The sequence below is a fragment of the Triplophysa rosa genome, linkage group LG21 (assembly GCF_024868665.1).
Source record: "Triplophysa rosa linkage group LG21, Trosa_1v2, whole genome shotgun sequence".
NCBI lineage: Eukaryota > Metazoa > Chordata > Actinopteri > Cypriniformes > Nemacheilidae > Triplophysa > Triplophysa rosa.
In genome coordinates, this window is record NC_079910.1 from 14,138,645 (window position 1) to 14,165,087 (window position 26,443).

Genomic DNA, 26,443 nt, shown 5'->3' on the forward strand with positions numbered 1-26,443 from the left:
ATTATATATATATTCACATTTCCTGTTTTGTATGACTTCTAGCCATTCTTTGGTCTGTTCAGTTTGTTTTAAAATGTATTTTGTAGAACAACGCAAAATGTTGAAAAGCAATATAAAATACGTTTAAATAAATAAGGATGAATTTAAATACATTGTAAAATGGTTAGTTATGTGTATGGTAATTGAAAATCACCAGTGGAACGTGCACGCGCCCGCCCTCTACACGCTGTTTGCGTAGCGGGCGCTATGAGGAACAACGCTGAGGAAACATAGGGGGAACAGACTTCGACAAAACACCTGTTTGAACAGACTTCGACAAAACACCGGATCGTGTCAGCAGCACGCGTTCTGTCGAAACTTTCGATTCAGGGCCCTTTCACGTCAAACACGTGATATTAAATAATAAGGTTAGAATTAGATTCCGATTCAGCTGTTTTGGGAAATTAAGAATGCCGGTTCGTGTGTCAAACGGATATAAGTCCATGTAACGGGTCAGCTGTCAACAGTCAGAACAGTTATCTTCTGTCAGACATACAGCATAGAGCGCACCTGTATGGAAACCGATGATACTTTCTGTTATCGGTTTGCGAAGTATTTTTTGACACAACTAACGTTAGTAGGTAAGCGACGTTATATCTGTTTCAGTGGTTGATGCTGTAGTGTCAAAATAATAACTTCCGTGTTTCAACGTAAAGCGAAGTGCCAGACGCGCAGTGTGATAACAACACCAAATGTTGTCGTGTCAAGCTGCAGGAATGGGTCAGTCGACAAGCCATCAAATGCAGCTTGCTGCTGATTTTAAAACCGGATCAGATGCAGTAAGTTGTTGAGTGTTTGGAACTGGCACAGACCTGTTACAGTGGGCTGTAAACAACCCCCCCCCCCCCTCTCTCTCTCTCTCTCTCTGTCTGTTAGTTCAGAAGTCTTGGGGCGGCTGTTCCTCTGGCTGTGGTTGAGGAGGTCTTACTGAATCTGCCTGCAAAGGAAGTGGTACTGATCTGTCGTTTGGTGTGTCTTGAGTGGAAGGAGCTGGTGGACAGTGCCGCACACTGGAGAGAGCGCTGTCGGAGAGAGGGGATCGAGCTCCGCGATGCGTCCAGACCACCAAACGACTGGCGCCTCTTCTACTTTCTGTCAAAGAAACGACGTAACCTGCTCAAAAATCCCAGAGCTGAAGGTCAAGCCACAAATATGAAACTGTTACAATAGATGTTACAATTCTGTTCCATTTACATGAATGCACTTGGCAAATGCTGATTTACTGCCGTATTGTGCACACTGCATTAAGAGTTGGTTATTGTTGCTTAAAAACAAATTAGTCTGTATTAGACCTTCTTAAAATTCAAATACTTTTGCTATCTTAGAAGTATAAGTATCTTTTCCTCTGCAAATGTCAATGCAGATCTATAATGTTGCTAGTGTTTTTTAGAGAAGTTACATCGATGGAAGCTGGTTGAGAATGGTGGAGATGGCTGGAAAACAGAAGGGAATTGTGCACCACTTCCAAATGACACAATTGACAAATGTTTTGCCACCTCTTATGGGTATGTTTAGTTTTCTGATCCTTTAGACTAAAATTCAATTGGTTGTAACATTTCTGTCTTTACAAAGTCATATTAAACTGAAATAAATGATCATATATATTCTTTTAATTGTTTAAATGGAATCAAGCTCATCTATGATCTTTGTCCTCAGGATGTGTCTAAAAGAACAGCTGATTGATTTGAAAAAAGAAGGCTACAGTCCTGCATTTATGGATCACTTGCAACCTGCTATTAAAATATCAGACTGGTAAGTGCTTACAACTTCAATGATGCTAGTTTCATGGGAGTCTCATTTATCTTACCTGGGGCCCGTTCTTCGTACCTCACTAACTCAGTTGCTGGATTTCATTGTTGAAGATTTCGCATGATCTTGGATTGTTCGGTTCTTCGATGCCCATCCTGGACTTGTTGTTTTAGCAACAGGTCCGTTACCTTAAACCTGCTTGGGAGCAGGCTTATTCATGTAAACAGGATTAGATCGCGGCCATGATGCAGTCGGCTTCATTCATACAAAAGCAACTTGTTGCGCAAATTACAGGATTGATATAAAGAGTTTTGCGAATTTAACATGTGATTAACGAGGTGTTTTGCTTTTAGAACAATATTTATTGTGATGTAATATAATATATTTGGACCCTTTTTTGTTTCTCATTTACTGTGAAAAGTCTTAGGTGAGGACCGAAATAAATGAATGAATGAATGAATGAATAAATAAAATATCATTTTTTCCTTGTGAAGGAGATATTTGCCATATTAATTTGTTGGAGCTTCATATTAAATATACAGTACATAAAAGCACAGACAGTGCATATGATAGAGGGAATTTATGAAAAATGAGGTTTGTCCTTTCATTTGCAAATTTGTGGTATTTCAGTTTAAGACCCCAGCTTAATTAATATTATATAAGGGGACTAAAGATTCTGCAGTCATGATCATGTCAATGACTATGTCTTGATTGATGTCATAGACTGCATCATAGGTCTCAGATTATTTTTTGAAAATAAATGATAATATTTCCTGTGGCTCAGTGGTTAGAGCATAGCACTGGCAACGCTAAGGTCATGGGTTCGATCCCAGGGGTTGCACTTAGTGAGAAACAAAATGTATAGTACAAAGCAATGCAAGTTGCTTTGGATAAAAGCGTCTGCCAAATGCGTAAATGTAATATTTGCAGGTAATATTCATTTTAATAGTAGTAATAGTATTAAGCAAAAAGCAATTGAATCAATAAGGAAGCTGACTGATGAAAACTCTTAGATGGTGTGTGACACCTACAGTATCACCAGCACTGAAGCAAAATGACCTGAATCTGCATGAGTAAACAATCTTCAGTCACGTTTATGATGGGACTGTTTGAAGACACCATTCCCTGACCCAAACCTGTTACACTGCAGCTCAAGTCAGGACAGGATCATGAAATGACCTTTGGGCAACTGATAGGAATGAAGGATTTCAGTGTATATAAAGTCTAAGGGATGAACCTGACAGGGCCTGTACTGTTGCATGTGCTACACTACACACATCATCAGTAAAGAGAGAAGGCCTGTGATGAAGAAGCAGCCTGATGATGATCTCTAAACCACTACACTTAGACTGAGCTTCATGAGATATAACTTTTGGAATACCATTTCTTTATTATTCTTAAATAAAAAACACAAACATGCTTAGGCCCACATGCATTTCATTTTTAATCTCCATAGATAATCGGCAGGTATCAGTGTCATATTTTACCTGCAATAAGAGTCAAGAATGTTAAGTCAGTAAACAATATAGAAATAGTTTCTAAATCTGCAATCTTATTAAAACTAAATCTCCAGTTTTAGGTTTGTGTTCTTTATATTGTCAAGGTCAATGTTTTGAAGTTTTTGCTATAGAATTTGCATATAATTCAACCTTTAAAGACTTTAAAAAGTGTATACATGGATGTGCCTTTTGTGGAGAGAAATCAATAATTCACGAAACATTAAAAGCAATAAAATAGCACAACAAAATCATATTTTCCTCACAGCGTTTCTGTGCAGACTCAGCAGATGTAAAAGCCTTTCAGATGATATGGACTCCTGCAACTGCTAGTGAGTTTATCCAATTTAAGAAATGTTATTGAAATGGACAGTCTTCAGACAATTTCCTCAGTATCCTACGCAGTGAACACTAATGGATATGAAACACTTTATTTTGTGGGGGGAAAACACCATCTCATCGCAATTAACCACTGAGAACTAAAAGTTCATTTATCAAAATATACAACTGCTTTAAAATGTTATAAATATCTCTGAAAGTTGTCTGTGCATCGTTTGAAGTGTTCCTGACATTAATAAAATTTCATAATCTTCAAGCAGCCGTTAAAAACTATGGCCGTGACTACGTCTTTTGACGTAACAACCAGCCAATAGCAGCGCTGCTGATCACTAGTTCTTCTATCGATATATGCTGCCTTTCCTCAGTGCATGAGCGTGCAATGGTCCCAGACAATTTAATCCAGATATACTAATCGTACACAACAGGTGCATTCGAAGAACCGTATTGTCCAGATCATGATTTGCGGGATTAGGTCATCTCGGATATTTCATTTGATCTTGGATATAGTAAGCGAAGCGATGTACGAAGAACGGGCCCCAGGTCTTTGATGTGCTGAATTCAAATTCAAGATAAAATTCAAATTCAAGATAAAAAGTGGACTTTGCAAACAGGAATACATTTCAAGGAAACACACTGGAAGCAACGTCCCTTTCAGGTTTCTGTTGAATCCCTAAAGAAAATTTGTTACAATTCCAATTCTTTTCAAGCTTTGTTTTGCAGATAATCTCAGGCTTCAGTGGCCTTTCATGATTTAAAAAACTATACTTTTTAAGAAATTGAAGACTGATGTTTGAAAATCTCCCACAGTTCAATCTTCACGTGCAAAGTGATGTAATATTATCATTTTGAACTTGAATTGAGTGTCTCTTTGCATACCACTTGCAAACTGAGGTACAGAAATTGCTGACTGAATTATGATTTGCATCTATTTAGACATCCATAAACTACACTGAACAAAATTATAAACACAACACACTTGTTTTTGCCCCCATTTTTCAAGAGCTGAACTCAAAGATCTAAGACTTTTTCTATGTACACAAAAGGCCTATTTCTCTCAAATATTGTTCACAAATCTGTCTAAATCTGTGTTAGTGAGCACTTCTCCTTTGCCGAGATAATCCATCCACCTCACAGGTGTGGCATATCAAGATGCTGATTAGACAGCATGATTATTGCACAGGTGTGCCTTAGGCTGGCCGCAATAAAAGGCCACTCTAAAATGTGCAGTTTTACTGTATTGGGGGGGTCCGAAAACCAGTCAGTATCTGGAGTGATCACCATTTGCCTCACGCAGTGCAACACATCTCCTTCGCATAGAGTTGAATAGGTTGTTGATTGTGGCCTGTGGAATGTTGGTCCACTCCTCTTTAATGGCTGTGCGAAGTTGCTGGATATTGGCAGGAACTGGAACACGCTGTCGTATACGCCGATCCAGAGCATCCCAAACATGCACATGGATTAAAGTGAAAATAATTCTTCTGACTGAAATAGTTTTTCAGGCCAAGTCACATTCCTTTAACTATTTTTATTTAAAGGTGCCATGAATTAAAACCACAATTTTAACCCAAGCTTTTGTTATATAAGAGGGAATCATAATCACGCGAACATCACGTAAGTGTCAGAACTGAAAACGCCCTTGTTACTGAAATTACAACTGTTATTGACACCAGGCCCAGCGAACGCCAGGTTCTGGAATGCACATATATATGACGCCATTGATCGGTTGAACACTGCCTCCACAGAAAGAATATCAACGACTACTTCTCTAGCCCCGCCCACTGGTTTGTGCATGACAGTACTGAAGTAACACAAGTGGTGCGGAATCAGATAGAGCGAGCAAGCAATAAACAAACATGCTGTTAAAGATAGCTAAATACACTGCGTTCCAAATTATTATGCAAATTGGATTTAAGTGTCGTAAACATTTAATTGTATATTGTTCAATTAAACTTATGGATGGTATTGTGTCTCAGTGCTCTTTGGATCACTGAAATCAATCTCAGACACCTGTGATAAGTAGTTTGCCAGGTGAGCCCAATTAAAGGAAAACTACTTAAGAAGGACGTTCCACATTATTAAGCAGGCCACAGGTTTCAAGCAATATGGGAAAGAAAAAGGATCTGTCTGCTGCCGAAAAGCGTCAAATAGTGCAATGTCTTGGACAAGGTATGAAAACATTAGATATTTCACGAAAACTTAAGCGAGATCATCGTACTGTGAAGAGATTTGTGGCTGATTCAGAGCACAGAAGGGTTCGTGCAGATAAAGGCAGAATGAGGAAGGTTTCTTCCAGACAAATTCATCGGATTAAGAGAGCAGCTGCAAAAATGCCATTGCAAAGCAGCAAACAGGTATTTGAAGCTGCTGGTGCCTCGGGAGTCCCGAAAACCTCAAGGTGTAGGATCCTCCAGATGCTTGCAGTTGTGCATAAACCTACTATTCGGCCACCCCTAACCAATGCTCACAAGCAGAAACGGTTGCAGTGGGCCCACACATACATGAAGACTAATTTTCAAACAGTCTTGTTTACTGATGAGTGCCGTGCAACCCTGGATGGTCCAGATGGATGGAGTAGTGGATGGTTGGTGGATGGCCACCATGTCCCAACAAGGCTGCGACGTCAGCAAGGAGGTGGCGGAGTCATGTTTTGGGCTGGAATCATGGGGAGACAGCTGGTGGGCCCCTTTAGGGTCCCTGAAGGTGTGAAAATGAACTCTGCAAGGTATGTAGAGTTTCTGACTGAGCACTTTCTTCCATGGTACAAAAAGAAGAACCATGCCTTCCGTAGCAAAATCATCTTCATGCATGACAATGCACCATCTCATGCTGCAAAGAATACCTCTGTGTCATTGGCTGCTATGGGCATAAAAGGAGAGAAACTCATGGTGTGGCCACCATCCTCCCCTGACCTCAACCCTATTGAGAACCTTTGGAGCATCCTCAAGCGAAAGATCTATGATGGTGGGAGGCAGTTAGCATCAAAACAGCAGCTCTGGGAGGCTATTCTGACATCCTGCAAAGAAATTCAATCAGAAACTATCCAAAAACTCACAAGTTCAATGGATGCAAGAATTGTGAAGGTGATATCAAAGAAGGGGTCCTATGTTAACATGTAACTTGCCCTGTTAGGATGTTTTTGATTGAAATAGCTTTTGATTTCAGTAAATATGACCTCCTAATGCTGCAAATTCAACAAATGACCATTTTCAGTTTTTTACAACCTATGAAATGTTTTCAAACTCTGTTGTGCATAATAATTTGGAACAGTGCATTTTGAGTTTTTCATTTTTTAAATAAATACTGTTGTCAGTGGGAGGTTTGTTCAATAAAATTCCAAATGTACCCTAACTGTTGATTACTTGAAAATTATACTGACTGTCATTTGCATCGACAAATTAGGAAAACCAGAGAAAGATATCATTTGCATAATAATTTGGAACGCAGTGTATTGTGCCATCCCTGGTTGTGGAAGAATACAGTTGCTGCATAACCTTCCTTCGGATTCCGACATTAGTAATGCGTGGTTAAAGGGGTCATGTGACACGGCTAAAACGAATATTATGGTTTGTTTTAGATGTAATGTAATGTGTATACACGATTTAAGGTTCAAAAACACTGTATTTTCCAACTACCGTGCATGTTTGTATCTCCTCTTTGCCCCGCCTCTCTGAAACGCGCTGATTTTTTACAAAGCTCATCACTCTGAAAAGCGAGGTGTGCTATGATTGGCCAGTTAACCAGTACGTAGTTATTGGTCGAATACTTCAAGTGTTTCACGGAAATGTAACGCCTCTTACCATATTCGGAACATCATGTTCGCACGCAATTCTCCTGACAGGTGATCAAATGTCATCGGTACTTCCTTATATCAATTCGAGCCCGAATCGGATACGGAAAATTTAGATGATCAAGCCGATACATCAACTTTGCCAGCGTGACTTGAGCAGGATGTAAAGGATTGGTAAGGTTTTATTAAACAAATATGATGTTAAATAGTTAAAAACTATAGCTAACTGTTTTACCTTTTATATACGACGTTATAAAGACTATAAACAAACAACCATATACATCATACAGAGTTTGTGTGAGATGGAAACAAGCTCGCATTACAGCAGGGAATGGTATAAATAACGCGAGCGCTTTGGCCCTTCTTGATCAACCAGTGTTACGCCACGTCTCGTCGCGACTCAACAAAGACAATAAACCCCATTATAAACACGACATTTGTTGCCTCTAGTTGGAACATAATTACTGATTATTAGGACTTATGTTGTCTTTTTCACGTTGCGCGCGTGTCTGCATTTGCAGATCACAAACACACGACAAACTCAACACGTGTTAGTCCGTAATAAAGTCTTTTACAATAAAAATATACTTACAGGCTGCGAATCTGAAGCGCCAGCGAAGTTTTAATGGTTGGAACGGCCCCACTTTTTAACCAAAGCTTTCGTGCATAGCCGGTCTTAATCTCTCTCCCACGTTTGTGAAGCAATCGTCGGTGAAATGCGCTGCACAAACTTGAACATTCGGATTGTACTTTTCTGTATCAGTGTTGTAAATAAAATGTAACCATTTGTTTTTAGTTGTCTCATCTTTTGGCAGGGCAAACAAAGAGTCTTTCTTTTCGCAAAGAAACAAACAGCGTCTCCGCGACATGGCTGCGACAGTGACGATACAATGAGATTTACAAGTACGCCCACCTCACTTGTGTTTAGATTTGTGCGTTCTTAAGTCAAATCATGTTACGAAGTGACATACATTCGTCGGGGTGTGGTTACACGAGGCGTTTCAGACAGGTCTGGGTTCGCATTCGCTTTTAGGGCATTTTCACACCTGTGTATTGATTGCTTTGTTCCGAAACCGGGGGTTAAATCGCTACAATATTGAAATTTATTTTAGTTCGGTTCGCATTCACAAGGCAATATTTTCTAACGGACCAAACTTTGTTAATAAAAGTCACGTGTGAGTAAACTCTCCTTCGATTGGTCAGAGTGCATCTGTTTATTTTCCGGCTGGTAACGCGAGTGATAATGAGCGTCAGCTACACGTTGTCTCGTGTATCTCACGGCGGAGCTCGGGAAGCATAAAAGGAGGAGAAGGACGAGAGAGAACCAGGCCTTGATTTTATGTTATGTTTTATTGTGTTTGTGTGGCCGGCAGTGGACTGTGAGGGAGCTGTCAGCACTTTACTTTCGTTTTTTTGTTTGTTTATTTTATTAAAAGTTTGGTTTAACGTTCGCCGGTTCCCGCCTCCTTCCTTCCTTACTTTGAACATTGTTACAGGGAGCCATTAGCAAAACAATCCCTTTTGCTTTGTTAGAGATCGCTTGATATGCCCTGAGCACTATTCGCACGAGATTAGTATTACCTGTGGATCTGTAACGTTAGTATACAAATTAGTCATTTGCAAAGGAGATGTGTTGCACTGCGTGAGGCAAATGGTGGTCACACCAGATACTGACTTGTTTTCGGACCCCCCAGTAAAACTGCACATTTTAGAGTGGCCTTTTATTGTGGCCTGCCTAAGGCACACCTGTGCAATAATCATGCTGTCTAATCAGCATCTTGATATGCCACACCTGTGAGGTGGATGGATTATCTCGGCAAAGGAGAATATTTGAGAGAAATAGGCCTTTTGTGTACATAGAAAAAGTCTTAGATCTTTGAGTTCAGCTCATGAAAAATGAGGGCAAAAACAAAAGTGTTGCGTTTATAATTTTGTTCAGCGTAGCAATGACAAAGCAGCAGGACCAAAGCCTTAAACCTAACCCTACCTTAAAACTTCAGGCTGTTTTGCGTTGTTGTGTCCTGCAGGTATGCCCCACGCAGAGATTGTGGAAGTTTTTACAAGATCTGCGTAGAGCTGCTTGATCAGAAGAAGAAACCCATGAGGACATTTGACCCTGACCCAGTTTATTTTGAGCAGTGGAATGATCAACAGTGGTGTCCAGTGAGTTTAATTATATAAATTAAAATAAAATAAAAATGTCAGTTTTTTTAACACCAACTACATAACACCAACAATCAATAATACATATAAAGCATTTATTAATATTAATAATTATTAGTAATAATTTAAAATCAGTTTTATGTATAAACTTTACAACTATTAATCCACAATTAACTAAAATTAAAAAATAAAAATTGTATTGTTCATGTAATGTGTTGTTCATTGATCAGACAATGTTAGCAAGTATGACTGTAATGTAAAATGTTACCCTTTATTCTCACCGTCTTTCTTTAATTTTAGATGACACATGTCTTCAAAGATTATGGACGTGGAGTTCGGTTTATTCGTTTTACTCATGGAGGGCAGGATACACAGTACTGGGCAGGCTGGTATGGAATACGGGTTATTAACAGTAGTGTAGAGATCTGTCCAGCTGCAGAGAGATGATTTTTTTATTCTGGTATATCTTAAAAAACACCTTAAATATATATATATTTACATATACCTTAAATCAAATACTTGATATTACATTTTGTCATCCAAGAACATGAAGTATTTATCAAAAATCATAATTTTTGCGTTCTCAGCATGTAACCTTGTTAATGACAGATTTGTTTGTACAAAATAGTGCAACGTACCTCTGTTTAAACTGCTTGCATTGCATTATTCATAATAAAGATTCAAAGAATTTCCTAAAACTACAATTTATATTACTGTAATATTTTTAACTTGTGTACAGTAAAACTTACAAGTTTTGCTTTTTGGTATCATCAAAGGGAGAAATGGTTGTACACACACTTATCCCATTATTTAACTTGGTTTCCAGTTAATATCATGAGAAAAAAGCGAACGATTCAGTAGAAAGTATTAAGTCCAGTCTTTATTAAACTGATGTTGAATCAGAGCTGATTCTGGAACGTGTGGAAAAATAAAAAGATTTTGTTGGTTGATGGCCAGATTCATCTTGAAGTGGCTGCTCTGTCCACCTCATGACATAACACATTCACGTTTCTTCTGGGCCACTGGGGTCTCTACAGCTGCTAATATTGCCTCTTCAAATACATTTTTCAGTACTTTCTATAACAAAAAATTTCAAAAAATGACCAAACCCAACAATTTAATAGAAATAACATGTTGACAGGCATACCCACCTGTGTTAGAGCAGAGCATTCAACCTATTTCACTGCCTTTGGGTCTCCGGCTAGTTTTTCTGCTGTTTCTTGTTTGATTGGTTTTTGTTTGTTTTTTGCAAGCTTTTCAACAGTGGATGATCGTCTCTTAGGTCAATCTGAGTTCCAACCCTCAGGAAAAGGGTTTTCGGGCAGTGATATGTTATCTCAGGCACCCACTGCATCAATATCAATCGAAGTTATTGTACATTATTGACAACACAGAACTAACATCAGCTCCACAATCAACACCAATCACAAGATCAAAACTCACCTTGTCTTTAACATTTTCAAACGAGGAAAGAGAAACTACAGAGAAACACAATAAGACGACGTCTGTTTAAAGGCCGTAGCTTATCCTGACCTACAAAACAGTGGAAGATTTGAATGGCATAGTTACAGTAGGTCTGTGAAAACCTTGTGAATTGTGTAACGTGTATAGCTGAGATTAGAGAGGTTACAATGGATCAGCTCTTCATCCCTGCAACTATATTTTTTATGTTGAATTTATTATATCGTCTATGGCAAGGTGGATTTTCTTTTGTGAAACTGTGGGGCTATCAAACCTGTTTAAGCATCCCAACCAGCCTCACGCAGCTATACCGTGTCAACGGTGGCATGAGATTGTGGTACGACTTTTATGTCATTTTTATGCTTCATAAGAGCAACATCATACCTACAGCATCAAGTAATATAATTGAATAAGCTTCACCACCAATCATAACAGTCACAGCCCTGCTGTCAAACACCTGAAAAATATCAAAGTTCATTTCAGGTGTATTGCAGTTGACAGCACAATGACTGGCTGGGTGTTTTGTAAACTACATGGTAATATGTAAACTACACATTTAATGTGTCAAAAGACTATTCTGCTTTAAAGCCCAAAGGATGCACTGGTAAAATCCAAAATGATTTAGATGTTATAAAACAGCCAAGAACATTTTCAACACCTCTGAAACATGCAGTCATGCTATGTTTGGCATGTAACGTTAATGTGGACGAGTGGCTATTATTGTGGCAGGTGACAGAATACCAGAATAACTGTAATATTAAAGCGCAGCATTAAGAAAATTACATACAACTGAAGTATTTAAACGTACGGTTTATAAACGGCATTTGTTGGTTATATTTTATGTATAACGTTACCTAGTTTCTAATGAATAACTTCATTTTCAAAGAGTCTAGTCTAACTAGTCTGTCAGGTCAACACTGCACCTGTACAACTATTTTTACTTTCGTACTAAACATCTCAAACTAAGATTTAACCACAGTTCACGCTCGAAGAACTTTATGAGAGCAAGAATTGAGCCATGTGTCCGGTCTTCAAACACGTTAACATTTCACAATAAAGTCACTCTCAATTGCTAGTTTCATATTAAAAGTCCCAGAAACGACCTATTCGCGACCAGTGTTGGGTGTAACTAGTTACTAAGTAATTAGTTACTGTAATTTAATTACTTTTCCCTTGAAAAAGTAAAGTAAGGGATTACTCTTATTTTTCTGTAATTTAATTAGTTACTTCTGATGTAATTAAACTAAATACTTTTGCGTAATGTGTGTGCAATAGTGGAATTGACATAATTCAAAGTCTAACTTTAAAATCCGTGCTTTAATGTATAATTCTCACATTTGTAATACTTTGGTCAGTTAATAAGAGTACTTTATGTAGTTTAATATTATTTATTTGAATGAATTAAAAGAGCCCTTTCATGTCTATCCTTCAATCACTTAACTAATCAAGGTTGATGTAGGATATAGAAAGTAATTAGTAATAAGTAACTAAATACTTTTTGGAGAGAGTAATTTGTACAGTAATCTAATTACACTATTGAATATGTAATTAGTAACTAGTAATTAATTACTTTTTCAGAGTAACTTACCCAACACTGTTCGCGACTACACAAATAAGCTCCAAGTAACTTAAACGGCAATATACAAAACATATACAAACACAAATATGGATAACAATATATGCCAAATTTGTTTTTGTCAAATTATTCCATTTTTCAATTTTACCACTTGTAGACAGTACACACATTTATCAGTTTATTCAGCTCAATCTTTTACATGTGTTAATCCATTTAAATATTAAATTAATTTTTTATCTGTAATGTATCACAAAATGTAAAATAACAATGGTTACCATTTCCAACAAAACTTAGGACAACACAACACCTTCAGAAAGGGCCCGACTCCCAATAACAAACTCATGCCCTTTGTTTTTTTTTACTCTGGCACAGAGCAAAAACTAAACAAGAACTTCTGAAGAAGAAAAAGAGGTTCTGTTCATGTTGAGTTAATCACAAGCAAAGTAATCCTTCAGTGGTGCTAACAGATGTTTTATGACGGGAACACTCCACGACTTCCCTAACGTTCTTTGCCTCTGCAAACGGCCCATGCTCTTTACATCTGTGTAATGCTTTGGAAATCCAAATATTCTGAAAAATGATAGAGTAAGAATATATATTTATTTTTTGTTTTTCTTTTCACAAATGTTTAACTGTGGAATGACTAGTACCAATAATAAAAATAATAGAACCGAATAATAAAAGTAAGTTACTGCTCCATTTCTGTGATCCATATATTGTCATCTTTTCCATTCATGATGACTGGGCAGTCAGTATAACTGGCCCCTGACCCCATTGCTTTTGGACGTGTGGTAATGGTACGAACTTTGTCATGCTGAAACACAAGGAAAAATGTTTTACAGTGACAGTTTTATTTATCCATGTCAGACTTGTTTTTTCACGAATTTACATACATAAGGTTAAATTAAACAAATAGTTTGTTGTATTAACATCAAAAAAATGATGAAGATGCTAATATTTTGGAAACATTGTCTGAATTTGATAGATTTTTTACACTTAGTTCAATATATTGTGATATTACTTTATGAAGCAAGTATTGTGTATTGGATCAAATCATAAACTGAGGGTATAATCTTCACAAACTCTTTGCGCACCTTTGCAGTGCGGCCAGCGTCTAGACAGTCTTGAAGATTAACTTTGTCATTTTTAGATGGTACAATTGGTCTGGTAAAAAGAGGATAAATAATAAATAAACCATAATAATAATTAAAAAACAAATTACAGCTTTAATGTCAATCAAACAACAGTAAAAACATCATCTGATGTCAAAGCAATATTTGTATCTGTATCTTTATTTATTTGTCATATTGTCAATTTCTTTCCTTTTTCTTATTTTATTAACTAAACTGTTTAATTGTTTTAGGCAATAATTTGTGGCATCCTAATTAAATAAAAAAATCAAACATTAAACATCATAAAAATGTCAAATTGAACACCTACTTTTAAATCGTCTAGAAAACTTCAGTCACACGTTAATTTTGATTGCAAAAATCACACAAATATTTGAAGTTTAGGTAGGACTGAATAGGGAATATATTAAATAACTGCACTGAATACTCTTATGGTAAATATACCACACTTACCTGTTCATGCCAGGTATGTTTCCCCAGAAGTATCTTGCTCTGTGAGCAGGGCTGACTTTCACAGCATCAATAAGCACAGGGTTACACTAAAAACAAACATTTGTTACTCTACATTAATAAAAAAAAGAAACCATTACATTTGTCAAACCTCTACCCAACATAACAAACTAGAGCACTCACTTCTAGAAAGCGGGAAATGGCAGTTTTAGTTTTGGTTTCCATTAATACGACATTTTCAAATAGCCAAAAGAATGGCCGTGGGTCGTCCTCCTTCGGCCTCAGAATATTCAGAAGCCGATAATACTCAAAAAAGAGCCGCCCAGTGCCATCTGCAAAGTCAAGAGAACGTTTGAAATCAGGGAAATCTTCATAGAGAAAAGATGTGGAATGAACAAAGAGGATCTTTATTATATTGTAAATATTATGAGTCATTCTTTCATTTTACATTCGGTACACATCAAGTATCTGTGAAGCTGTGGGCATGCCATCTGAGACAATGTGTGTTGACATCGTGTCTTACCATACAAGCCTTTTCGGGAAGGATTGACTGTGCACAAGTCATTGCAGGGACTGCCACCAATGAGAAGATCGAATGGGCCCCACTTTTTGATCTGAGGATTAAGTTAGTGAGGTGCCAGTTAGATCTCAGTGCATTTATACAAGTTATTAAAGTCAAACAGTGAAAACAAACTAGATGATAAAACACTTTATTTTAACATACGTGATCTTTAGTAATACTTTTAACATCATCCACGTGAGTGATAGTTCCATCATGGTTAACCATGGAGATGACAACAGATTCTTCATCCACTTCTGAGGCCACATATTTTTCCACTTTAAAGCCCAGTTCTCTTAGAGCCAAACATCCTGAAACACGAAAATGCATTTAAACACAACCCACACGATCACACTTGCAAGCTGTGCAGGAATGTGGGCGACATTACCTGTGGCTATACCATCAAATAAAGAGAGGACTCTGATTGGACGTCGCTGGTTGGCAGGGATTGCTGGGTAAACACGTTGAAACTCCTGTGGAGACCAAAAAACAGTCAAGTGTCAGAAAACAAAACAAGCAAAAGTAGACGAACTGTATGGAACGAAAGACTAACAAAGTCCACGCCACTGGTGTTAGCAAAGAATTCCTGCACGCGGTTGCTCCAGTCGTGTCTGGGCCTCATGGCTCCGGAGCTGTGCTCTAGTGCGCACAGGTAACAGATCCAAGGGTCCATTTCTTTCAGCTTCTTAAATGTGCCAACACCAACTAGGATGTCCAGACAGTCCATACAGTAGCAGCTAGAAAGCAGAGATATCAAACTCAATATGCATTATACCCTGTCATACATTTTATTGCCTATTTATTGAATTATCTGTTGCGTCTTCAAGTAGTTTCAATGCCAGTACTTTTAAAAGGAACCTTGGGTATAGAGAGATGTATGGCTTAATATATTAACAATGCATTGACTTTATAAATGTGAAATAAAAAATCAGTGTAACTCTCACAGTATTCATAAACTTACTTACTCGGAGACCGCCATTTTTTTTGCATAAAAATCTGTGATGTCAAATGGTTGCAATCTAAACCTGTTCTCTTTCGCTACAGCGAAGCGCACACGTTTTCCATATATAACAGTAAAATATGAGACGTCAAACATAAGATCAGATATATAAATACACAGGGACAGTAGGTGGCGGTATGTCCTATTGACACAAGCCAGCCTGCCAGCCATGAAAGAAGAATGCGTTCAGCAAGCGTCTGTTCAAGGTAAACGTGCATTAAATCATAGCTTTAAACGACCGTCTTTAAGACTATTTAAGACATCATCATCCACCATTAGCGTAGAATATACTGATAAACACAATAGTAAGAAATGAATGAAAATACACCAAATAGCATCTTTATTTTCTTTCTTTATTATTTTAGCATTATTTATACATGTTTTATCCTACAGCACCTTATATTTACTGAAGGACTAGTGTGTCTGTGTTATGTTTAGCTGCCTGTGTGTTCAACCATTACGTCATTGAAAAAAAACATGGCGGCATCCTTAGGTTAAAATGAGTATTACATTTAGTTTTTTTTTAAAGAATTAAAATTTTTTTTTGTGTTTCTAACGACAAATGCTAGTAGTGTAAGGCTATTACAACGCATTAAGCCATACATATCTCTATACACTGGGTTCCCTTTAATACTAACATGATAAACTCACCGACAGCAGCTGTTGAGGCCGCACAAAATGACCTCCATGCCGGAGCAGCAGACAGTGCAGTACGCCTGATATCCATCCTCATCATATCTGTACAGCGTCTCTGTGAAGTTATACTACACGTGACAAACACAGAAACAGCGAACATCATGAACTCATTCCCATAAAACCACATTTCCCATAAGAAACCACAGAAACAAGCCATTCTCACTGGTTAGATAGTACATATACAAGTGTATGAAGTAGGGGTGTAACGGTATTCGTACCGATCCGTCACGGGGCAAAATCCACATAGAAACTCCGAGGGCTCTGACCTTCATAGGGAGTAGGGCATAGGAATGATCCCTTATATGTGGAATCTTCCCCGTGACGGTGTGGTACGAATACACCTACCGTTACACCCCTAGTGTATAACTATATAATACCCTGCATGTCATGCACAGGCTTCCTTCAAACAGCGGGTGAAGGACTTCCACAGATGTACTTCCACAGGATAAACAGAACTCTGAGAGGAAAGAAAAACACATTTCTTCAGCCGTATGTAACAGTTATTTCACGTCAATGTACATTAAAGGGTCTTTTACCTTCAATCTTTCTTTTGTTTACGAGTACTTCATGCACCATTGCATCTGTGAAAACAAAACATCGTACATGACACCACGTTTCAACACTTCATTTTAGCCAGAATAATACATCTGTGGACTATGTTCATGCCTCTTTGTTGGCCGTTCTGTCTTGGCCGGACCTCCTCCATATACTCCACCTCCTGCATGCTCGGCATGACTGTGTGCTTATTCCGCCGCAAATGTTTGAAGTTCCAACGGTTCTTCATGGTTTTAAACCATCTCCGATTATCCTCTGGACACACGAGTTCCCTATAAATGTCTTTTTCCGTGAGGTCTATCGAGCCTTTGCTAAGGTCCAGAGATTCAGCGAGTTTATTCAGAGATACAGTTAAACTGAATAATTTTTCCGGGCGGGTGCTGCGGTTTGGAGCGCTCGCTTTTCTGTTCACTGGTTGCGGCATGATCTCTATTTATAGGAAGGAAAAAGATGTTAAAATAAACTATAAAGACTACAGTTCATACACTAATAATCAGCGCTGAATTAAAAAAATCATCTTTCCAGCAACTTTTGGCTGCATACCGTTGTAACCTGATGGAGGTCGAAGCCCTTTTACACCCGATGGTTTGAAACCTCCAAAAGCCCAGTTCAACATAACTCTTATCAGCTCTTCTTTACAATCTGTGTCGGGAGAAAAAAACATTCTGCTGCGCTTGGAAGCCACCTAGAAATTTGCAGAAAAATATTGGATCTGTTCATTTTTTTATTAATGGGTTTTGGTTTTGTATATATCAAAGCTAAGACAGTTAACATTAAGATTACTAAACTGTTATTCTGTAACTAGACAAAGTCTGATTTTAGCGCACTCTAAAGACTTCAACAGCAAAACAAAATTAGCATTACCTGAAGAGAACTGAAGATTGCATCTTTATACGTAGTCACCGTTGCAAAGGAATTGGAACAGAAGCACTGAGCGAATGAAAAGAAGGGCAGCAGATCTCCTTCACTGCTCTTCACCGGAAAATAAATATATGGCACAATCTATCTCAAAAACCTAACACAACCGTTAGAATATAAGATTGCACAAACATTCAATGTCTGACTCTATACCTCCAAGACCATCCTGTTACCAAAGAACATCACTTTACGCATGGAGTCACAGGGCTTCTCACTATCCAAACTCTGAACCAGACCGGGCCAGAGACCAAAGCCCTCAATCGGCCCCCACACCATCTCACCAACTGCATAATTGCCCTAAAGAGGAAAAACACAGCGCCTGTTGGATAAAGAATCTGAATACTGATCATACAAATAACTTTCATGTGCAATTTGTTTGTTTGGCATTTACATTTATACATCTGTCAGATCTTTAATCCAAAGCTACTGTGCATTCAAAGTATAAATTGTTTCATCATCATACAACCGCAGAAATTTATGTTCATTTACTATTTATAGGTTGTGTTTAGGTAAAATTGTAATTTTTGTCTTATTCTGTGAACTACTAACAATATTTCTCCCAAATTTCAAATAAAAATATTGTTTCTATTTGCATTTGTTTGCTTTAAAGGAAAACTGGAGAAAGAGTAAAAAATAACAGAAAAGATGCTCTGAATTTTTTCAGACCTCAAATACTGCAAAGAAAACAAGTTCATCATCACTTTTAAGCAATACAACAGTAATATTTCTACATGTATTTAGGCAAAGTTTAAAAAAAATCCTCCTGTGATATTTTTCTCACAGTTTTCATGTGTCTTGTCATGCTGTCAGTCTTGCACATTGCTGTTGGATGACTTTGTCACTCTTGAGGTTGGATTTTGTTGAATACTAGAGTAGAATGGCCTCAATACATCTAGAAATGCTGATTAAATGAAAATCTGGAATGATCTCTATTCATTTTTTCAGCGGCTGTACAGTATGTGTTTTTGAAATTGAACCCATATCTTTGACAGCTAATTCAATTGAAAAATAAGGATTCTTTTTACCCATCATCTTTTTAAAAACATACCTGATGTGTATTACCTCGCTCCTGTTTGGTATGCATCTCTTTAAAATGTCTTTTTCTTTTCTGAAAAAAAATACACTTAAATTAGCATCCTTAAAACAGCACATTTCTCAAAAAAAATCAATGCATAGATATTTACCCTACGATTACTCAAACAGACATCATCACCACTGCTGCTGCAATCATCATCAGTGACGTCATCATCATCACAGTTTCCTGTCAAAAATAAACAAACACCACCTAAGTCCTGTCTCAACGTCTGTGCGAAAAATATCACCAGAATCTAAAACCTTGTGTGTCCATCCGGCTCTCCGAGTCTGATTTAGATGAGATTGATACACTGTCCTCCACTTCCATCAGGTCAGCAACTCCTAAAAATCAGACACACTTGGTGAATAAGGTGCAAACTAAGTATTTCACATCCTCACATATATTTCAATAAATCTGCTTTAAAGCAGTAATGTTATAGAGTAAAAAGCTGTGTCTCGTTTAGGAAGGTTGCGTCCTCCGGAGGTCTCATTCAAAGCCTGCTACGTCATCGAGGCTGTCTCGTTTCATAATAGCAGGTAGGACACTCGTATGCACCCTTCTAATGCGACCAACTTTCACGAGAATTCGGAGGACACATGAGCTGTATCCTTCGTTGCTAGATAAACCCACAATTCTTTGCGTCGGCCAACGTCTGTTATTTGAATAAACAGCAACAGCTGAACATTCAATCAAATATGTGGTGTTTAAATGTGAACAGTTTACAGTTTGTGTCACGTTTTTTTAATCTTAGCAGGTGTATGTAGTAAATTGGTTTACAAGTGTTTTGTTTTTTTTTAAGTTTTGAAACAGTAAGGCAAAGATTGTATATTTGTTTAGGGTAGAAAGTAACCTACTTTTTACCTTTTAAATCATGTAGAAATCATTTTAATTAATTTGACAGGTATGCGAGTGCAACGTGTTGTCATAGCAACGTGGTACTTCCTGTTTCCTTTTCTGCCAGTATGTCCTATGAAGGACGTCTCGTTTGATTCTAAGTTGAGAATCCTCCGTATACCGCTTCCTTTAGAGGATGATACCTCTGGAGGACACAAGGACGCAGCCTTACGAAACGAGACGCAGCTAATGTCATTACCGGATGTGATGCTGTCCACATTCTCTGGACTAATATGCGATGGAGCGCTTTTATAAGAGCTGCTGTCTGTGACATCATCATCTGCCATATTTTTCTCCTCCGTGTGGTGAAACAGCTGATACACACGATCACATTTGAATAAATCATCATATTCCAATGAATAAAATAAGTCGCTATGTATACATAAATACATGCTTATGCTCATAAGTGACTGACCTGCTCAAAAACGATCTCTTTCTTCAACGTTCCGGGCAGGGCCAACAGACTAACGATTAATTTCCCCCAAAAAGATGTCCTTCCCATAATCCTCAGCTCTCTCTTCCAGTACTGCTCCATCGACTGTTCATCTATGCGCACGTCACTTTCATCAATAAACTGGTACTCCAAAAACTCATCTGTCAGCAAACTGACCGTCTCTGGGCTTGAGCAGACTCCAAAGCGAGCCCCTAACTCTTGAACTATCCTGCTGGTCACTTCGAGCTTTCTCCCCGGGCTCAACACCAAAGACAAGTTTTTCAAGGTTGAATCTGGTAAAGGTAAACATTCAACGATGCGAAGAGTAACGGTGGTGTAGAACGAGATGACGGTCTTATGGAAGCTCTCCAAGTAATCCGTCAACTCCTCTGAATTCTGCAGAAGAAAGTCAGCCGCCGCTTTGCCAACTTGAACCTCTCCTCTTGGTAAATGTCCCGCTGTGTCCTTCAGAAGCGAGATCTTTCCTCGTCTCAGAAAAGACTCGGCTGCTTCACTTCGGAGGAAACTCGATGTGTAGAATGTCAGTAACCGAGAAGCATCTTGGAGCAAGTGCGTCACGCTCGCACCTTGGTGAATCTTCTCCTGAAAGTTGTAAAGTGGTTGCAAAGCATGACACAGAAACAAGATACTGAGTCTTAGTTTCGCATCACTGAGGATTGTTTTTACATCGGATGTTGTATTCTGACCGAAGTGTTTCTCGAGGTCCGACCATGCGGTGGTGATTCTATCGATTATTCTCCAGAAGAGAGAACATTGAGATGTTAAAGTCCGATTCAAGTCAACATCTATTAGCATTTCTTTCAAAGAAACTGGGAAGGTTGGAAAGTGTTTGTATACATCCGTAATAAAATTCAGAATCAACCCTGACAACTCCATTTCCATGACACCACTGTGACACACCTGTCCTCCCAGATTTGCAAGTCCACACAAAGACACAATCTCTGGCTTGAACGCCTTCAGACCGGAGAGAAGATCTTCATGACGTGGGAAATCTGAATAGACGATCGCCATGTTTGTCAAAGGTATTTTGTACTTCTTCAGAATCTCTACAACGCAGGAGCATATGGCATCAGCAGTCTCCTCTGAACTAAAAACATCAAGCAGTATGATTTGGTTTTCTCCAGTAGCTTTGTCAAAAAAGCCCACCATGATGACATTGCCGTTCTTCTCCTCCCCGAGATCAACTCCGGTGTAAAAATAAAGGCAGTACGGTGTCTGACTGCAGACGGTTGTGATGTCTTCATGATATTTCTGGCCTAACACATGTCTCACCCTGCTGTTGTTAAGGATCGAACCAGCATCAGCTGAAGTAGGTGGGCAATATGTTTTGAAGAAACACACCACGGCTGAGCTGGAGGATGCAGATTTACCACCTGATTTCTTTGTACCGTTCGTTCCATTGTGGTTTGAAGACTGTGCGTTTATGACACCGTGAGATCGGGTGGTACGGCACTCTACATTAGCTGTCAACAAAAGATAAAAAAGGGAAAAATACATAAATGTCACAAGACACACGAGTCAAAAAATCTAGTACAACCTAAATAGTAAAAACCTACACATTTGGGCTTGTTTTCAGTGTGTCTATCTTCTGTTCATCACAAGCCTTCCAACAAGAAAATAATTCACGTGAAACACTGGATGTCCATCACTCAAATGATAATTGTATGAAACATTTTCAAAGACAAGCTTTCATCAGTTCATATAAACTCACAGTTCATCAAATGGCAGAAAACAGCACCTGCAAAAACAAAACAAACACATCATGTATGCACATAACATTATATTCTGTATGAGGGTCAATGGCGTACAAGGATTTTCAACATGCCAAATTTAAAATACAAATAAATAATATCTATTGCAGTTATTCAAGCATTAAGAATGTGGCGTACACATAAATGTAGATTAAAATGTTAAATGAAATGATTTTGAATGTTTGTGAATTGGCCATAGCCTTGAAAAATTGAATGTGGTGCGACCGTGATTTATCTTAAAATTAATTTATTTCCTTGACATGCTTGACATTTTTTTAAACACATATTTAGTATTTAAAGTGTTTGGAAACAAAGAATTTGCATTTCTTTGAGTTTCGGTAAGAACCATCTCATATTTTTGTTAAATACTGTTGTCTTCATAAATTAACAACAAAAAATTCTGAAAATCACATACAACTCATATACATGTTCTAAAAATACCATTCACTTAAGCATACTAATAAGGGTATCTTTGATTTTAAATTGGACATCGAATGAACGGAAGACACCCTGATTCATACTGTATCAGAGATTCATTTCAGCCACAAAAATCAGATATATTTTTAATTTAATACAATTATTGATATTATGGGTCGAATCACATGATAAGTGGTCATTAAACATCACTGTTGATGTAGAAATCAGCAAATCACAAAAAATGGGTCATCTATTTGCTATTTACTCATTTATGTCACACACAGATAACAGCGAAATAAAACATGCTTTACATATTTCAGAAGCAACTGAAGTCGATGATTAGTCAAATGTACTTGAAAAATATATCCTTATTCTACTAACCAGTAAATTAATAAAAATGTGTTCAACGTTGACATAACGTCAAGCACAACTGATACAGTGTGAATGAGTGGTACAGGAGGATACTGTAGTGTGTCCATATGGTGTGTATAGGTTCTTGACCCCGCCCACTGTAATTGCGCACTCCAGCACATAAGGTGACGGTAATGCAATAGATTTGACTGCCAACCTCCATTACACAAAACACGAAAAACAATACAGTATATACCGCGAGAACTTAAAAGGGACAATCCTGCTGGTCTCGAGCATGAGAATAAAACAAAGGGAAACTTCACAACACTTACAGTGTGCAAACGCGCTATTGTTAGTTGATTGCCCTGTTAAAATAGCTGTAAAATGTTTAATGTAATGCTGTTTTACACAATATACTTTTAAACTACTCTCAGGTTACATAAATGAAAGGATACATAGTGCGCGTGGTTGAAATATAACGGCATTCCTTTTAAAAGACGTTTTCCGTCTGTATGCATTTCTATCTTTAGAATAACGTTACGTGCTCTCCAAGATAACTTGACGAATGTACTTCAAACAAAACGACCTGTCGTGTTCTTCACACCGTGGACATATTTAAGGTAAAATCGATTATATGTTGTAAACTATCACTCACCAGCACTATTTCATACGTGTAGTTTTCACGCATGTCATCGGTCTTAATGACATTCCCGCTACATTAGCACAGCGTCGCTTCAACAAGAGGAAGCGCAGCAGGCTCCGCCCCTTTCGCTGAAGAAGTATGGGTAATGTAGTTCTGCACCTGAAGTATGCACTTAAAGGAACAGTTCACCCCAAAATTAAAATTCGGTTTACATTTACTCACCCTCAAGTTGTTTCAAATCTGTATACATTTTTTGTTCTGATGGACACAGAGAAAGATGTTTGTAAGAGCAGTTCTTGGCCACCATTGTCTACCATAGTAGGAAAAATGCTCTATAAATTTCTTTATGTTGAACACAAAAGAAGATATTTTTAAAGAACGTAGAAAAGCAAAAGGTTCTGGGGCACTTTCGACAGATTTTTCCTACTGTTTGGTTCCAAACATTCTTCCAAATAGCTTTCTCTGTGTTCATCAGAACAAAGAAAAATATACAGTTTTGGAACAACTCGAGGGTGAGTAAATGATGATAGATTTTTTGGGCGAACTGTCTCTTTAACTCTTTAGCCTACCTGGATAAAACAAATACCGAACTGGTCTTTTTCTGTTAGGATTAGATGGCTACAATTAATGTGTGCATACATCATGTAACAGTCGTTCATAAATACATAGTAATATATAATATACTATTTATAAATTAATAGTAATATATGAATGTATAGTAATATAACAGTTAAAAACACGCACGTATGCGCGCACACACACAAAACACACAATTCAAACAGTTTTGGAGTCTTGGACTTTATTGATTTTGCTCTTGATGTTAACATTTTTGGTTATTTTTTACACCGTAAGTCCCAAAAAACAGTAAACTGTATACAAAAACTATAAGAAAAATGTATAAAAGTACAAATGGACTGTATAAAAGTATTGTTAACATTTTAACGCACAGATTATGTGTTCATTATGTTATCAAATAAACAGGTAAAATATCAAGTAAAATGACAGCATATGTAAAATTGTAAGATCTACTAAGTAAAATATTAGGGCTATGATATTAAAATTGTAATTACACTACACTACAGTATAAAAGAGAAAGACAAGCTGTTCTTTGTGCTGTTTTACATCTTCTTGTCAGACCAACACTTAAAATGTCTTAAAAAATAAAAAGTAATGACAAAAAACAAAAGAGTAAAAAACTTGTTCATGATTCATATGAAGTATTAATATTGCTTTAAACTTCAAGCTTTTTGTTTGGACAGTAGTTTTAAGCGTATATATATATATATATATATATATATTAGTGGTATATAACAGTTTGGGCTACAGCATTAAGTCTATAAAACAAAAGGAAGACAATTTCTTCGCAACCTAAAATCCTGCAAGGTAGGCTGTAGAGTTTTTCTTCAAAAGGCACCACACATCATTGTTTTTAAGGCATTTGAGTTCAAGAATCTGAGTGCTTGTTATCAACAATCATAGAGTGAAACAATGTTTTAGAAAACTGTAACAACTATGAAAAACAAGTAAAAAGAAAGTGCATCTACATGAGAGCACATCACTGTTTTCAATACAGTCCCTCGTAACAGAGGTCGATCTACAAAATGACGTACAATTTAAGGAATATACAAAAACTTGAGAACGTGTTAAAGTTTGTAAACAATAATTTCAAGGTTAAATACAGTACACTTATCATCTCTATCTAACAAGTCATGGAGAAGATTCTGTCATTTTTAGCGGAGGCTAATGCCCTGTAGTTCTGCTCACAGACACACCTTCTTGTTATATTATTGTTGTGAAACAGAGGGAATGTCACCTGTTTAAGCACTACAGTGTCTCAGTGTCTAGTTGGGGAGTAAAACAATTAAAGTAAAGCAATTCTGGCATGGTAAAATCATGCCTTGAGCATGTATTCTGATAATGCATCCGTTTGAATGCATTGTTTTGTAAGGACTCACAGCTTGGTGTTTGCAAGTTTGCAATGATAAATTTCAAGTATTTTCTCATGCCATCAGTACAATGGAAATGTGTCACATGCAAGCGTACATAATCTATAATGACATTACGCGTGATAAGAATGGTTCCGTCTGTACATTCTTTAGCATTAGCTTTAGCTTAAGAAGGTACTGTGGAAGTTTGTTTTGTTCAATTTTTGAATATAATTGTGAGGCATTGTGTAAAACTCTTTCAAAACGATGACAATAAACGATAAAACCTAACTGCCAGCTTCAAAAACATGGCCCATCAAGTTTACAAACATCTAGTACAAAAGCTGACCATGTGTCAACAAACGATGTTCTAAACATCACACCGCAGTGTCTACTTACTACCGTTTGGTCTGACGGTCAGCAGTCCTCAACCCAACCTCTCAGCTCACCTCTCCAAAGCTGAGATCGAATTTGGGAGATTAACGAGTCTTCAAGAGGTCCTTGTTGTTTTAATGAGGACGTTTGGTTTTGTATGTTGGCACTATGTTTGATGTATTTGCTGTATGATGCTACAGGTGCTATTCACAAGCAAAGTAGTCCTTGAGTGGGGCAAACAGGTGTCGGATCACAGGTACACTCCAAGACCGTCCCAGCAGCTTCTGTCTGGCCCCACGACCCATGTTGGACACATCCGTGTAGTGGATGGGGAAGCCGAAAATCCTGTAATGAGAGACGGAGAGAAATTTGTTTGGGATGTTGTTGACTGAATCAGCCAATGAAATCTTTTGATGGTATATGAATGCACCTCTCCAGCTCTGTGCACCACAGGATGTCCTCTTTGCCGTTCATCATGACAGGGAAATGTTGATCTTTGCCTTGCTTAATGGAGTTGGACCGGGTTGTGATGGTGCGTACCTTGCCAAACTATAGACACACCGGGTTAGATTTAAAGTGATAGTTCACCCAAAAATGAAAATTCTGTCATTATTTGCTCACCCTCATGTCTTTTCATACC

General features: G+C 37.7%; 3 protein-coding genes across 9 annotated transcripts in view; 1 reads left to right on the plus strand and 2 right to left on the minus strand.

Moving 5' to 3' along the window:
- On the plus strand, window positions 1-10,253 carry LOC130544917 (F-box only protein 44-like). 4 transcript variants are annotated; one of them, XM_057319091.1, is made up of 7 exons: window positions 1-620; window positions 748-818; window positions 916-1,177; window positions 1,430-1,544; window positions 1,696-1,791; window positions 9,438-9,573; window positions 9,874-10,253. In XM_057319091.1, exons 1-7 carry the CDS (start codon window positions 554-556, stop codon window positions 10,018-10,020), a joined length of 894 nt encoding a protein of 297 aa, XP_057175074.1. In that variant the 5' UTR covers window positions 1-553; the 3' UTR covers window positions 10,021-10,253. The 4 variants fall into 4 exon arrangements, with proteins under 4 accessions (XP_057175074.1, XP_057175075.1, XP_057175077.1 ...); XM_057319092.1 differs by having other exon boundaries at window positions 748-817; window positions 921-1,177; XM_057319094.1 differs by having other exon boundaries at window positions 2-620; window positions 696-817; window positions 921-1,177; window positions 9,874-10,251.
- A 2,522-nt stretch (window positions 10,254-12,775) lies between these two features.
- Window positions 12,776-23,627, minus strand: dnmt3bb.3 (DNA (cytosine-5-)-methyltransferase beta, duplicate b.3). Of its 2 annotated transcripts, XM_057363126.1 has the most exons (24): window positions 23,516-23,627; window positions 22,053-22,079; window positions 21,898-21,944; window positions 20,303-21,804; window positions 20,087-20,201; window positions 19,254-19,334; window positions 19,103-19,179; window positions 18,967-19,026; window positions 18,072-18,215; window positions 17,865-17,972; window positions 17,544-17,685; window positions 17,112-17,429; window positions 16,982-17,026; window positions 16,823-16,902; window positions 16,401-16,513; window positions 15,303-15,486; window positions 15,138-15,222; window positions 14,915-15,060; window positions 14,714-14,804; window positions 14,374-14,522; window positions 14,194-14,279; window positions 13,705-13,774; window positions 13,303-13,424; window positions 12,776-13,180 (listed from the first exon to the last, which is right to left on the minus strand). In XM_057363126.1, exons 3-24 carry the CDS (start codon window positions 21,899-21,901, stop codon window positions 13,039-13,041), a joined length of 3,864 nt encoding a protein of 1,287 aa, XP_057219109.1. In that variant the 5' UTR covers window positions 21,902-21,944; window positions 22,053-22,079; window positions 23,516-23,627; the 3' UTR covers window positions 12,776-13,038. The 2 variants fall into 2 exon arrangements, with proteins under 2 accessions (XP_057219109.1, XP_057219111.1); XM_057363128.1 differs by lacking the exon at window positions 13,705-13,774 and having other exon boundaries at window positions 13,065-13,180.
- Window positions 23,628-24,768: 1,141 nt separating this feature from the next.
- The window catches only part of dnmt3bb.1 (DNA (cytosine-5-)-methyltransferase 3 beta, duplicate b.1), a 39,766-nt gene continuing 38,091 nt past the window's right edge, over window positions 24,769-26,443 (minus strand). For all 3 annotated transcript variants that reach the window (XM_057363139.1, XM_057363138.1, XM_057363136.1), the window contains exons 21-22: window positions 26,234-26,352; window positions 24,769-26,148 (exon numbers count right to left, since the gene is read on the minus strand). In XM_057363139.1, coding sequence (XP_057219122.1) covers window positions 26,007-26,148; window positions 26,234-26,352 — 261 coding nt within the window. In that variant the 3' untranslated portion in view covers window positions 24,769-26,006. The remainder of the gene's footprint in view (window positions 26,149-26,233; window positions 26,353-26,443) is intronic.

Bases quoted from the DNA above. Each gene is read 5' to 3' on its own strand.
- LOC130544917 (XM_057319091.1), top strand. From the start codon at position 554: ATGGAAACCGATGATACTTTCTGTTATCGGTTTGCGAAGTATTTTTTG. The intron at 621-747 runs GTAAGCGACGTT...TGTCGTGTCAAG, and splicing joins GACACAACTAACGTTAGTAG to CTGCAGGAATGGGTCAGTCG. The intron at 1,545-1,695 runs GTATGTTTAGTT...CTTTGTCCTCAG, and splicing joins TGTTTTGCCACCTCTTATGG to GATGTGTCTAAAAGAACAGC.
- dnmt3bb.3 (XM_057363126.1), bottom strand. The intron at 19,335-20,086 runs GTAATGACATTA...TCTGATTTTTAG, and splicing joins TGTGGACAGCATCACATCCG to GAGTTGCTGACCTGATGGAA. The intron at 19,180-19,253 runs GTTTTAGATTCT...TATTTTTGACAG, and splicing joins GAGCCGGATGGACACACAAG to GAAACTGTGATGATGATGAC.